The sequence below is a fragment of the Ictidomys tridecemlineatus genome, chromosome 2 (assembly GCF_052094955.1).
Source record: "Ictidomys tridecemlineatus isolate mIctTri1 chromosome 2, mIctTri1.hap1, whole genome shotgun sequence".
Taxonomy (NCBI): Eukaryota; Metazoa; Chordata; class Mammalia; order Rodentia; family Sciuridae; genus Ictidomys; species Ictidomys tridecemlineatus.
This window is the reverse complement of record NC_135478.1, coordinates 13,992,093-14,005,715: the sequence shown is the minus strand read 5'-3', so window position 1 is coordinate 14,005,715 and position 13,623 is coordinate 13,992,093. Positions and strand designations below refer to the sequence as shown.

At 61.6% G+C, this 13,623-nt stretch overlaps 1 protein-coding gene across 6 annotated transcripts in view; it reads right to left on the bottom strand.

The window, feature by feature from the left end:
* The window catches only part of Slc27a1 (solute carrier family 27 member 1), a 24,349-nt gene continuing 10,726 nt past the window's right edge, over window positions 1-13,623 (bottom strand). For all 6 annotated transcript variants that reach the window (XM_078037788.1, XM_078037787.1, XM_078037790.1 and 3 more), the window contains 11 exons: window positions 10,864-11,258; window positions 10,493-10,654; window positions 10,347-10,416; window positions 9,498-9,589; window positions 9,307-9,416; window positions 5,192-5,401; window positions 4,080-4,206; window positions 3,851-3,988; window positions 3,606-3,770; window positions 3,117-3,263; window positions 1-1,216 (listed from right to left, as the gene is read on the bottom strand). In XM_078037788.1, coding sequence (XP_077893914.1) covers window positions 1,059-1,216; window positions 3,117-3,263; window positions 3,606-3,770; window positions 3,851-3,988; window positions 4,080-4,206; window positions 5,192-5,401; window positions 9,307-9,416; window positions 9,498-9,589; window positions 10,347-10,416; window positions 10,493-10,654; window positions 10,864-11,258 — 1,774 coding nt within the window. In that variant the 3' untranslated portion in view covers window positions 1-1,058. The remainder of the gene's footprint in view (window positions 1,217-3,116; window positions 3,264-3,605; window positions 3,771-3,850; window positions 3,989-4,079; window positions 4,207-5,191; window positions 5,402-9,306; window positions 9,417-9,497; window positions 9,590-10,346; window positions 10,417-10,492; window positions 10,655-10,863; window positions 11,259-13,623) is intronic.

Below are 13,623 nucleotides of genomic sequence, written 5' to 3'. Positions count from 1 at the left end.
TTCCGGCAGGTGCCAGATGCTCTGCAGGTTTATTTCTTAAAATCCACTAGGGAACAAAGCCCTGCGTGGAGCTGTTGCCAGGCAGGGTGGGGACACTCGCCACTGCCACCCCGCTCAGGGCTGGACGGTGCTGCTGCAGGAGGGTAATGTGCATCTGGGTGGCCACTGCAACTGGCTGGCACATGGGTCCAAGATGAGCCACCAGTGAGAGGAAGGGAGCGAGGGAGCTGCCCCAAGGGGACTGCACAGATGTCACCAACAACATAAGGTCTGACCGTCACTAGCAGAACCCCTGGGACCCTCAGGAGTGGCTGCTGGGAGTATGTCTGACAGGCTGGAACCCCCCTGAGGCCCTCAGGTGACACCCCCTGGCAGGAGATCTCCCTGACACCACTGCTGCCCTCTCCCAGGTCCTTCCAGCAGTCACACAAGTGGGGACACACAGGGCCTTTGCCAGGGACAGGAAGCAGGGGGCTGGGTAGCCCGGACAGTCTTCAGGGCCCCTTAGAGGGCGCTCTGAGGAGACACCTGAACAGAGACATCTAGACAGAGGTGGGCAGGGGCACATTCAAGTTGTCACAGTTCATTCTGGAAGCTTCCAGGGCATCGGAAGGGGAATGGGGGAACCAGGAGGGTCAGGGATGGCAAAGTGCAAAAGGGCAGCAGCCCAGACAGGAGACTCCGCGGACGGGGCCAGGCACCTGGATGGGCCCCTCGTTCCCGGGGAGGGCGGGGCCTCTTGGAGCCCTAAACATCTGGAACCAGCGCAGCGGGAGGCCTGGGCGGTTCCTAAGGCACAGAAGGACGGGACGCCTGCTCCAGGTCCAGGGACACAAGACAGGGATGAGACCTGGAGAGCAGCTGGGCCCTGCGCACACGGAGCTCCCGGGAAGCGCGGAGACGGTGCCCAGGGGCAGGGGCGCGGAGTAGCAGGACGCTGAGGCTCGGTCCCTCGCACCCTGCAGACGGCCGGCATGTGGCTAGTGGCTGGGCAGGAGGGGCAGCCCCGGGACAGGGCCCACCAGACTCAGCGGGGTCTCAGCTGGCAGGGAGGGACCTCAGAGGGCAAAGGCGCCCGAGCAGATGCGGGTGTAGACGCCCTCGTCCAGGGGCAGGTAGTGGCCTTGCTTCAGGTCCAGGAAGAAGAGCCGGTCCGCGGTCTGGCGGGGGTCGAAGCCCTCGCGCTGCAGCCTGGTCTTCTGGATCTTGAAGGTGCCTGTGGAGGGGGACAGGAGCCTGGGAAAGGCGCTCCCAGGGCCCAGTTGCACTCCCTCTCGGGTTCCTCCCGGCCTTTCCCACTCTGGCTGCCTCTGGTGGCTCAGCCCCCTCCTCCAGGAAGGGCTCCCTGATCACCCCATCGCAGAGAAGCCACTGTGCCCTGGCCCCGTGCAACCCCCACCCTGAGGCAGGGCTGTGTCTGTCACACAGAGGAATGGAGCCCAGCAGCCGAGGCCCTGTGGGCCACATGTGGCCCGCCACTTGTTTGTCAATAAAGTTTTATTGGCCCAATCCCTGAATATTCATTCATGCATCGTCCATGGCTGCTTTGGCACCATAATGGCAGTTGAATAGTTGCATCGGAGACTCTAAGAAAAACTGCACCTGCCCTAAACATGGACAGACTTTGTTCTCGTCAACATTCCCTAATAACATAGTATCAACTCTGCGCACAGGACTTCCCTTGTATTGGGCGTTCTAAGTCATCTAGACGGGACTGACAGTCTATGGGAGGACGCTGCAGGTTCTGTGCAAATACCACACCCTTTCATAGAAGGGACGTGAGTCTCCAAATGTGGGTATCCACAGGGATTCTGGAACCATCCCCGGTGGACACTGGGGAATGACTGTACTGAACTGTAAAACCCCAAGAACACCAAGCCCAGGGCCGGTGGGAAGGCTCGCTCTGGGCAGCTGCTTGGGGGCAGCGAGTTTGCCAAACATCCTTAGCAGATAGTTCCTCACTCGACTGTGGTACACATGGGGTGGTGACAGGGTCAGACCTCGTGGTACTATCACAAGGACATGAGGAGGGGACAGAGAAGCAGAAGTCCAGTGTGCATTTCACAGGAAGACAGATCTCAATTCTTTAAAAACCACAATGCAGGTTTCTGGGGCCAACCTCAGTTTTAGAGCACGTTTCTAGCATAACTGAGGCCCTGAGTTCCAACCACAGAAAAAGAAAAATAGATAAATCGATGATAGAGCCATAGACCTATCTCAGAACAAAGGCACAAACAGAGCAAGACACATGCATTCAAGTCCCAGCTCTGCCACTTGCTGGCTGGGTGACCTCGGGCAGATTACTTGGCTTCTCTGTGCCTGTTTCTTTATCAAATGGGGTTGATGGTAGCACTTACTCCATAGGAGGTTGAGAGGTAAATGAAAAGAGATGTGTACAACTTTTGGTGCATAGCATTATGTAAATATTTGCTATTTATCATGGTTAATTGAACTAAAAATATGACATACACAAACAGCTGAAGAACTAACACCTAAATCATTACAAGGAATTCCTACCAATCAAAAAGAAAATGAAGGTAGGCATGGTGGCTCATGCCTGTAATCCTGGCAACTCAGGAGGCTGAGGTAGGAGGATCACAAATTTGAGGCCAGCCTCAGCAACTTAATGAGACCCTGTCTCAAAATGACAAAGGAAAAAAAATATGCTGTGGGTGCCGTGGCTCAGCAGTATAACGCTTGCCTAGCATGTGCGAGGCCCTGGGTTCACCACCAGTACTGAAGGGAGGAAGAGAGGGATGGACGGACGGAGGGAGGGAGGGAGGGAGACAGGGAGGCAGGAAATGACATGGGCCAACACAAAACAGGGTGAAACCTGTGAACAGGCAATTTACAGAGAGCAACCTGAAAGGTTCGAGGTAGTCACTTGAACTTCCCAGAAAATGAAAAGACGCGCCCACATCTCAGGAGGGCGAGTGGACTGGGTGTGGGGAGAGGAGAGGTGACCATGTACGTAAGACGAGAAGGCGCACAGGAGAGCAGGGCCAGCGGCCGTGGACCATGCGTCACAGGGGCCCCGGGCTTGACTCAGGAAGATGACTAAATGGTGGCTGCGCCAACACAGGTGGGGGATGGACAGCAAGGTGGGGTGATCACACCTGTGGTGTCCACCTGAGGCAGGAGGCGCAGGAAGATGGGCCGGGCGTAGGGTGCCAGCACTTTCTGCAGCTCCTGGTACATGGAGTTGGGGTTCAGCTGGCTGTGGGGGTCTGCGATGGCTGCCATGCCTGCTTTTCCCTCCACTCCTAGAGACAAAGGTGCAGCTGAGAGCCCCCCACCACTGCCAGGTAGCCCTGGCTCTCTCATCTCCCGTCCTCCCCACCTGGGATCACATTTGCCAAAGCAAAAAACATTTTATAAAGCTCTTGCTCCACCCCCTGAGCCCCTCAGGAAGGATGCTGTCATGATCCCGTTTTCTGGATGACATCATGCATGCGAATGGACTCCAGATCCAGGGCTCCCAGCTGGTCTGCCAGGTATAGTTATCTAGGTTGTGCACTGCCCAAGGGCATCCAACCTCAAGCCCCTTTTGGCCGGGCTCCCTGAGGTTTCCACACCCCAGGACCATACCCCGCTCCCCAGCTTGCCTGGCACAGCCACTCCGTACACGGCCACGTCTGTCTGGCCCAGCAAGCGGCTGAGCACACCTTCTACCTCCGTGGTGGAAACATTCTCCCCTCGCCAGCGGAAGGTGTCCCCGCTGCGGTCCCGGAAGTACATGTAGCCAAGCTCATCCATCACCAGCACATCACCTGGTGGAGGCCAGAGGGCAGAGATAGGACCGCGGCCCCCATCCCCACGGCCAGCCCCCAGGCCCCTGGAGGCTGTGCACCTGAGAGGTAGGCGCTGTCACCCTTGCGGAAGACGCTGTGGGCAATCTTCTTGCTGGTGGCGCTCTCGCTGACATAGCCGTCGAAGCGGCGCAGTGGGTCCTGCTGGTTGATCTGGCCCACCAGGAGGCCAGGCTCCCCTGCGGAGGAGGCCAAACTCAGCCTCAGCCCGGTGGCCGGGCGGCGGAGGTCCCAGCTCCCCAGGGGCGGCTGGGGGGGGGGGCTGCTCACCGGGCTGGCACGGGATGCAGAGGCCCTGGGCATCCCGCAGCAGCTCCATGGTGTCCTCGTTGACCTTCACCAGCTGGATGGGGTACACGCGGGTCAGGATGCGGCTGCTGAAGCCACAGGAGCCAACCTGGGTGGGTGAACTGGGTCAGCAAGGCCTGGGTGCGCAGGGGAACGTCCCCAGTGACACGGCGCCTCCCCTGACCCGGGGGCTTGAGCACCCCTAGGTCATCTCAGGTCTGGGACCTCTGCAAAATCCTGTTGGTAAGGGCAGCATCCTGTCCCCAAGCCCATGCCACCTTCCCGTCCTGCCTTGCAGACTCGCGCAGGGACCTGGCTGGAGGACACTTTCTAGGTCATAAGATCCTCCAGGCCAGGAACCACCGCAGCAGTGCCCCCAGCCCTGCCCTGCTCAGTGCTGTGGACAGTGATGCTTGTTCAAGGTGACTGTGTCGCTGGGCAGTGAAGGGAGCGTTACAGCAGCAACCCAAGCGGACGCCAGCGTGCCCTCCAGAGCTGGCCATTCAACAGACATGCGCAGTGAGGACCCTTGCTTTATCAGGGTTACCACGCCGCACCCCCAGCCTCCAGGTGGAGCCAAAGGGGCGGGGCATGCGAGGGCGGAATGGACGTAATCCCGGTTGCTAACCCTGGACGCATGTGTCCGGCTTACAGAGCCACTACCCGGGGGCTCCGCGCTCAGCTCGTGCTGTGATGTGTGATGATGACACAGTCAATAGCTGGCAGCCCCGTTCACAGAGGAGGAAAGCAAAGCCCCAGAGCCTCAAGTGACTTGCCTAGGAGAAGAGCTGCACCTCCACGTGCCTTGGATCCCCAGGGCCCTGCTCGCCCTGCAGACGTCACACCGAGACAAGGCTCAGGCAGGCTGAGGCCCTTGCCCGGGCCCACAGCTATGCTGTGACTTGAACCCCTCCCACTTAGGTGTGACGGTCACATCGCTAACAGTACACACCGGACAGGGTCTATGCAGGCCTCGCGTTGCCCCTCTAGTGTGCATCGGGGACCCCACAGGTCCCCACACCACACCCTACGCCCGGGCCCAGGGAGCCTGCCGTCCCCGGGCCGCCCTGGGGCTGACGCCCTGTGGCGCACACCTTGCCGTCCATGTTGGCGATGCTGCAGTTGCACTCGGTGGCCCCGTAGAACTCGCCGATCTGCTGCACGCGGAAGCGCTGCGTGAACTCCTCCCAGATGGCCGGCCGCAGCCCGTTGCCCACGGCCAGGCGCACGCGGTGCCGCCCCTCGGCCTCGCGCACTGGCTGCTTCAGCAGGTAGCGGCAGATCTCCCCGATGTACTGCACCACCTGGGGGAACCGAGGCTGGGCTGACACGGGGACCTCGCCAGCCTGGGAGCCAACCCAACAGGGATGATGACGGCTGCAACATCAAGCCACATCCTCAGTCACCACCTGGGACGCTGCTTCTGTCTGCAGGCAGCTTGGCCTCACACTTCTCAGTGGTCTGTCCCTCCGTCCCCCCACACTGCTTCGTGGGGATGGCGCATCCTGGTCGAGCCTCGCGGGCACACGGCCCCAAGGCCTGCGGAGGTTTGGCACCTCACAGGGCAACGCTCAGCCCAAAGGCCACGCACTTGATGCTGTCCCCAGAGCCTCCACTGGCTGAGCTTGGCTGCCCACAGGGTCGCCCCTGGGGTGGAGCCACTCAGCTGGGGGGGGCAATGGGACTGAGACCCCGCAAATCATCTGCTCACTGGCGCCCCCTTCAGAGTACCTCCCCTCTCTGTCTCGCCTTTTCCATCCCCACTCGGCTTCCTGGGCTCACTTCCGGGGTGCCCCAGGGGCCCTGGAGGCCTGTTGGGGCCGCCTTCTGAATGACTGCTCTCTCTACAGACAGAAACTGAGGCTCACTTGGGTAAATGGACCAAGGTCATGGAGCTGGTGAGTAGCAGAATCAGGTTTGAAGCTGGTCAGAGTCCAAAGGAAGCAGCTGCTGCCCGGGACTGCCCACCAGGCTGCTCTCAGCACGTCCAGACACAGAATCAAGTGCAAAACCAGCATGTGACCACCTCCACCTGGCCCTCTCTCCTCCTGTCTCCAGAGCTCCCTCGGCTCTGCTGCTCCCTCCGCTCAGTCTCCGCCTCAGGGACTTTGCACATGCAGTACTTTCTGTCTGACAGCAGCTCCCTCCAAATGCATCTGCCCAGGTCCTCGGGTCTCAGCTCAAATGTCACAGCCACTGAGAGGCATTCCCTGCAGGTATTTACTAAATATCTGAGAATATACGAACACGTGAGCACACAGCACCTGCCAAGCACAGCGCCTGGAGATGAAGGCCCCAAAGCCCAGAGAGGAGGGGACACAGTGCACCCAGATCACACTCCCATGGAGAGCTCTCGCCCTGGGTTCCCAGACCTGAACCACGGGTCTCCGGGAGAGAACGGGGAACACAGCCTGGGCTACCCAGCCAGCCCAACTTGATTGGTTTAAGGATGGGCACTGGACCAGAGTTGAGCCAATGAGAATCAGCACTGGAAAGTTAGAAGAGCAATTCCTTCCCTCCTGGAGTTGCCCAGGACCCTCCTGGAGACCAGGTAAGGAAGGAAGCTGACCACTCAGGAAGCCAAGAGAAAGCTGAAAACCAGAAATGGAAACAGATGGAGGCCCTCCTGGATCAAAACATGCCTGAAGCTGTCCCTGTGTGCCTCGCCATTTCTATGAGTAATTCCCTTCCTGAGAAAACCAAGGTTTAGTTTAGATGTGGGGTTAGGATTTTGCTTCCTTTCCACCGACAAAGTTCCGCCTAAATTCACAGCTGCCCCCCAGTCTTTTACCAGGTGATCAGAGCAGCGCTCAGCTCCTAGCTTTTCAGCTGAGGCCCAGTCACACAGCAAGAGCAGACAGTTGATGGTTACTGCCAGCTGGGACTGCAGACAGACTCAGAGCCAAGGGGAAGACGTGGAGTCGCCAGAGAAGCAGGCCCTGGGTCTCTGTGCTGTGACCTCTAGTCTGCAGAGCTGCACCTGGACAGGGACCAGGAACAGGCTATGACCTAGAACCCCAGCTGGGGCTCCCCTGTGCCAGGGGACCTCGTACCCTGAAGGCACACAGTTCAAGTGGGGAGACGCACAGCACGCTTGGCCTGTGCTTGAAGATATGTCGGGTCACAGCTTCCTCTTCTGTGGAGCTAAGGAGAGCCGGTTCTAGATGACAGCCTGCGGCCTCCCTCTGGGCCTCCCAGGCCACTGCGAGGGGCCTGTGGACATGGCTGCAGACTCACAAGCGGTTCCTCCCACGCTCCAGCCAGAGGCGGATTCCTGGGCCCGAATGCATGCTCTTGTTCTCTGGGTATTCTTGACCTTCCAAGATCCTGTCCCTGTGCCCTATAGAGCCCTCTGTGTTCGCCACAGACCTTTTCTTTGACACAAAAGTCCTGCTTCTCGGAAACTGACGGACGGGCTTTGAAGGGCTGGGGGACAGTGCACAGTGGCTCAGCAAAATGCAAGGACAAAGGCAGAGCCCTGCCCACGGGAACCTGCCAAACAGAGGTGAACTTGGAGCTGGTCAGGTGTAGAAGCTGGAGGTTCTCAGCCAGGTGCCAAGCCACTCCCCAGGGACACTGTGGTCAAGGGGGTCACCCCTGGCACCTTGTGGTCCCAGGCCAAGGACGCTGCTAGGTATCCTAGGGGGCACAGGACAGCCCCCGCCTCAAAAACTGACCAGTCCCGAAGGTCAACAGGGCCTGGCTAAATGCCAATGTGCTGCACCCAATTCCCAGTGTGTGTGAAATGCTGTGACAAAGGACCATGCTAGGGGACGCTCCAGCAATGTCTAGAGTGGGAAAGCGTGAAGCTCAGTACATAAATGACAAGGACCGAATGTCCTGGGCGGGGCGGGGTGGTCCAGCTGAAGGGTCCTTCACCAGCTAGTCCCCGCAGGCTGCTGGATACTCATTTTTTTAAATATAGAAACAAAGAAAAAAGCCACTTTTGACCTGGTGAGTTGGGGGTTGGGGTTGGGCCACTGCCCAGATTCCTGATGACACTGAGAAATCACTGTCACTCTGTGGTTGTGCCCATGGGTGCTGAGGTTATGTCTTAAGGAGTCCTTACATGGGGGCGCTCAGCGTAGGGCCCTTGCCCAGCATCTCTGGTTCCACCCAACGCTGCCAAACCAAGTCTTCTCCATCAGACACGAAAGGCCACAGGGGGACCCCTCCGCCGACCCTCCCCCCATGGAAGGTCTGCTGCACGCAAATCCAAGAGGCAGGAGGCTGGACGGGTGGCTGCCCAGGGAGGGGAGGGGCTGCCAAGGGACGGCTCCTTTTAGAAGAGGGAAACGTTCTGGAACTAGACGGCCATGACGCTGCAGAGCCCAGGGAAGGCCTGGCCGCTGAGCCCACATGCGGCCAACGACTGGTCACTTCAAATCGGCAAATTCTATGAGTTCCACCTCAAAATCTTACAAAGGTCTCATGGTTCCGAGGCTTTGCTGACACGTCCTCACAGGATCCCGGCTGCTACGACAACACCGGGTGTGGCCGAGGGCCGAGGGGCAGCACGGGGCTCCCCGGGCCTCTGGGGCAGGGTGACAGGGCGCCCACAGACCCTCCGCTTTCCTGTTCATATTCAAGCACGTTGGGACTCTCGTAGCCGGCTGCTCTGCTTCCGTAAAGCTGGCCAGCGGGTCCCCAAGGCCACCCTCCCAGCAGGACCTCCCAGCGCTCCTGTAGGAGGGCCTAGGAGGGGACTCTCCTCCAGGATGCCCCGCCCAGAGCCGTGCCCAGCGGTGTGACCCGCTGCACCTCAGGTCCACCCCCAGGCCCTCCAGCTACCTCGGGGACAGCAGACGCCTCCACCTCTGCCCTCTGCTAAGCCCCCTGGTCCCCTAGCCCTGCGCCCGCTCCGCCCACTGCCTCATTCCCCGCAGGGAAGGCCCGGGAAGTCCAGGCACCGTAGGCCTTCTTCAGGAGCAGCCCCCCAGTCCCATCCCAGCTGCATCCCAAGCCCGTTTCCTCCACGTGCAGAAGGGGCGACGCCTCTGCCTGCCTCCAAGCAGGTCCCAACGCGCAGAGGCCTTTTGGCCAGGGGCTGGACAAACTCAGGGACAGTGGCTGCCTTCCCTTCCTCATCCTGGACACACCCCACACCCCCCCCCCCCCCCCCCCCCCCGCGCAGGGAGAGAGAAGGGGCGCAGTTCCCAGCTCTGGGTGGCAGGGGGCGGGGCTTTACAGGGAAGGGGCGGGGCCTGACCGTGCAATTGTACTTGACGCAGTCGTCCCAGAAGCGGCTGGCTGAGAATTTCTTGCGGAGGACAACCGTCAACCCATAGATGAGGCACTGCCCCACGCCCATGATGTTCCCTGCAGAGAGTGGGCTCGGTGAGGGCTCGCCAGCCCGCCCCCACCCCCAAGGCCTGTCCCAGCCGGGCTGCCCCGTGGTACCTGCAGAGTGGTAGAGCGGCAGGCAGTCGTACAGCACGTCCGCCGCCCGCATGCTGTAGGAGTGGTGGCCGAAGGCTGCGATGCGGTAGTACCTACAGGGACGGGCGGGAGGGCAGGGGCTGGGGCCTCAGTCCCCCAGGGACTGGGGGTGGGCAAGCATGCTGGACGCCGCCAGAGCTACCAGCTCAGGCTAGCTGGAGAGGAACGTGCGGCAAATAACTGACAGTCTAGGGATTTGGGTTGGAGGTTGAGGGTGACCCAGGGGAGACTGAGGGATACTGTCTGGGGAGGTGCCGGCCTGCCCCCAGATCCAGTGGGCCCGGGCTATGGGAATGAACTAGGGAAGCTGTCCAGACAGAGCACACAGCATGTGCAAAGGCCCTGCAGCTAGAAGAGCTGGGGGCCAAAGAGGAAGGAGTGAGGGATGAAGAGGTGGCAGACAACACCTAGGAAGTGCCAGGGCTGGCAGGACCAGAGAGTGGGGTTTATCCCAAGGCAGTGAGGGGAGCCAGGTGCAGGGAAGGTCTGATTTAGGGTTTTAACCCTCCTGCAGCCAATGAGGGGAGCAAAACTGGGGAGGGGGCGGCAGTCAGGGAAGCAGGAGGCTGAGCAGGGGCAGGTCCAGCAGAGCTGGGCAGAGCACTGAGAAAAGTGGACGAATGAGGAACAGGTCCCATGGACAGGCTGGATATGGGGAAGAGGTAGGCGGACTAGTGGGGTCCCAGGACAATGACACAAGGTGTCCTGAGATGGCCATGGGTTTCATTTAATTGGGGGTGTCTGTCCACAGACCCAGGGGGCATGCTGGGCCACTCTCGGGGGCTGGTGTGACAGCCACAGGCCCCTCACCTGCTGTGCACGACTATGGCGGCCTTGGGTAGCCCCGTGGTCCCCGACGTGTAGATGTAGAAGAGCCGATCTGCAGGAGAGGGGCGTTGGGTACTGGAGGCAGGGGGCAGGGCGGGGCAGGCTTCCAGGGACCCTCCTGCACTCACCGTCCATGCCCTTGCCAGGGGACTGTGCCAGGGGGTTGGTGGACGCCTCCTTCAGCATCGGGTCCAGGAGGTGAGTGTCAGGCAGGACGCCCTCGGGTCCCAAGTCTCCAGAGCAAAACTTGAGAAGGCTCTTCCCAAGCTGCCCGCTCACCTCGGCCACCGCTGAGGCCAAGACGAGCATCACGGCCACGGCCACGGCCAGACAGGCCCCCTCCCAAAGCCCAGGATGCGGTCTCTCTGCAGCAGGCGGCCGCCCGACCTCGCGCCTCGGGGCCCAGTCCTGGAAGGCCCCCTTCTGAGGCCTGGGCCCAGCGGCTCCCTGCCTGGGGCAGCCCCAGGTCCCCGCCCACCTGACATCCGCCTGGCCTCACCCGCTGCCATCTCCCCGCCGTAGATGAGGGCCTTGGCACCTGAGGTGCCCAGGCAGAAGGCCAGGGGCTCCCGCCGCAGGTTGACATTGAGCAGCGCGGCCACCACGCCTGCTTTGGCCAGGCCCAGCCACAGCCCCACGAACTCAGGCCGGCCTTCCAGGAAGACGGCCACCACGTCGCCCGGAGCAAAGCCCAGCTGGTGGAAGAGGTTGGCCACGGCGTTGGAGTAGGTGTCCAGCTGCCCGAAGGTCCAGCAGGCGCCACTGCCGGCGTCCACCAGGGCCAGGCGCTCGGGCTGCCGCCGCACCACAGCCTGGAAGATGCACGGGATGGTGTGGCCAGCACGCTGGTGCCGCCGCAGCTCCAGTCGCACGCGAATCAGAACAGAGAGGCCGCTGCAGGGAAGGGGGGACAGGACAGTGTCACTGGCAGGGAGCAGCACAGAGCCTCAGCATGGGGCTGCGTTTAACCATTTGGTTGCTGGATGTCTCAGGGGACCAAGGACAGAGGCCATTGGAAAAGCCACTCTGGTGTAAATGGAGTCCCCCTGTCCTCTCTCCAGCTGCTTGAGGGGCCAAATCCCACCCTTCTCTCTCTGAAGATGTCCCAAGCTCCTGACCATGACCCCTGCACCCTGCCTCCCACTCCACATGCTTCCTCCACAATGAGGGTCCAGCCCTGTGTGGGCCGGCGCCACCCCAAGTCACTGCAAGGCACTAGGCACAGGTGGCTGCTGTGTGCAGCGTGGGGAGGGGCTGTTCCGCCCAGACAGGGTCAGGGACCTCCCAGGGGAGGGACAGAACAGATGGCGGAGGCACAGGGTGGGCGGGAGGGTCTGTGGCAGGCCAGTGGACAGGGGTCAGTGGAGGCCAGGAGCGGTCCCTGAACAGCACATGGCTGAGCCGCTGCCCCTCCGCCAGGCGTGAGCTGGGCGAGAAGTGACCTCTGAAAACTTTCACCTGTTACCAAGAATTGCTTTAGCTCAAGGACTAGGAGACCTGGCATTTCTCAGTTTACAACTTGGGAAATTGGTGGTTCCAGCTCCTCCTCCGCCTGGTTCCCGGCCCAGGCCCCAGGCCCTGGCCGAGCAGCCCTGCCGGGGAGCGGGGAAGCGGGGGAGCGCGGGAGCGGGGGAGCGCAGCGCTGGCACCTCCTCCCGCCTGCCTCCCAGGGCCAGCGCCCCGCCCTGTCAAAATCACTGCCAAGTCCATCCGCCCCGCCCACCCTGCCCCCCCCTGCCCCCCCCCCCCCCCCCGCGGCTCTGCAGCAAGGGTCCCGCCCACCTCTGGACCCCACGTGTGCACAGCAGTGCCCTGCCACAGAGCACAGAGGGCGCCTCTGCCAGCCAGGGGACCAGACAGCAAACGACTGGCTGGGCCTGGGGCTTCCCGGCCTCCAGCACTGTGGGGACACGGACTGAACATCCGCTAAGAAAAAAGAAGAAGAAGAAGAGGAGGAGGAGCTCCCGGCTCCCCAACACCGTCCTTCCCTTCCTCCCCACCCTCCCTGTCTACCGGCGCTATTCCAGGGTCAGAGCAGTGGACGAAGCCCACCAGGTCTCACCCCCAGAGGCTCACCGGCACTAGGCACTACACCAGCAAGCTCCAGGGACAATGGTGACAAGGGGCAGTGCAGACTGAGGAGAACTGGGTGGGGGAGGCTCCCGAGAGGCAAGTGGCACCTGCACAGGGCCTGGGGGGGGGGGGGTGGAGGTGCACCTGACAGTGCAGCTGGGGGCACAGCCAGTGCAAAGGCCCTGAGGCTGGGACAGGCCTAGGAAGGAGGCGCTTCTGAGGACCAGAGTGGATGCCAGGGTGGTGGGGAATCAGACGAGGGCCAGACAGGGAGGACAGGTCCATGATGGGCAGGGCCAGGCCCACACCCGCAGAGGAGCCACGGAGACAGGCGGGCAGGGGTGCCGGGACAAGCATCAGCAGAGTTTTAAAGCAAGGGCTCGGGGTTCAGAGGAGATTCCCAGGACTCTGAGCTTGGGACGGCGCTTACCTTGGAAGCCCCCGAAGGCTCCTCCAGCTGCCCTTTGGATAGGAGCAGGGAACCGGGTCTTTGCAACTGGACGACGACACACACCCCGACTTGGCTCCTCCCAGCATCCTCCCCTCCTGCAGGGGCTCTTCCAGGCAGCCGGGGGCCTCACCCAGCAGGACCCACCTCTGCCCCAGCACAGCACAGGGTCCCCCAAATGTGCCAGACTCAGGCACTGGCAGGGCTCAGGGAATGTTCTGGGCCCACCCTGTTCCCGGTCACTCCTCACCCCCACCAAGCTCCTGCGCACTCCTGCATCCGGGCCTTTGCACAGCTGGGCCCACCGCCTGGGGCCCTCTTCCCTGACATCCTTGTGGCTCCCTGCCCAGACCTAGCTCAACTGTCACCCTCCCCAGGGCAATCCTGGACCTTCTCTGTACTGCACCCTGCTGGGCTCCCTGCCCGCCCCTGCTTTGCTTCCAGGACCTCCAGGTGAACTCCACTCACTCGCCATCTTGTCCTCAGCCTGCCCCTCCCTCTCCGGGCGGACAGGGACTTGTGTTACCCTTGGCCCTGGAGACTCAGGAGGAAAGGAGCCAAGGCCCTGCCCCTGGGCTACAGTGAGCTGCCACAGTCCTCCCCAGGACAGTCTCCGAGGGGTGTCTCGGGGTGTCTGGGGATTACAGGTCAGGTGGCCCCAGCTGGCGAGGCCAGGGACCCTCTCATGCAACAGGGTCTCAGGGCGAGGCCACTCTGCAGTGGGGCCAGAGACTGAGT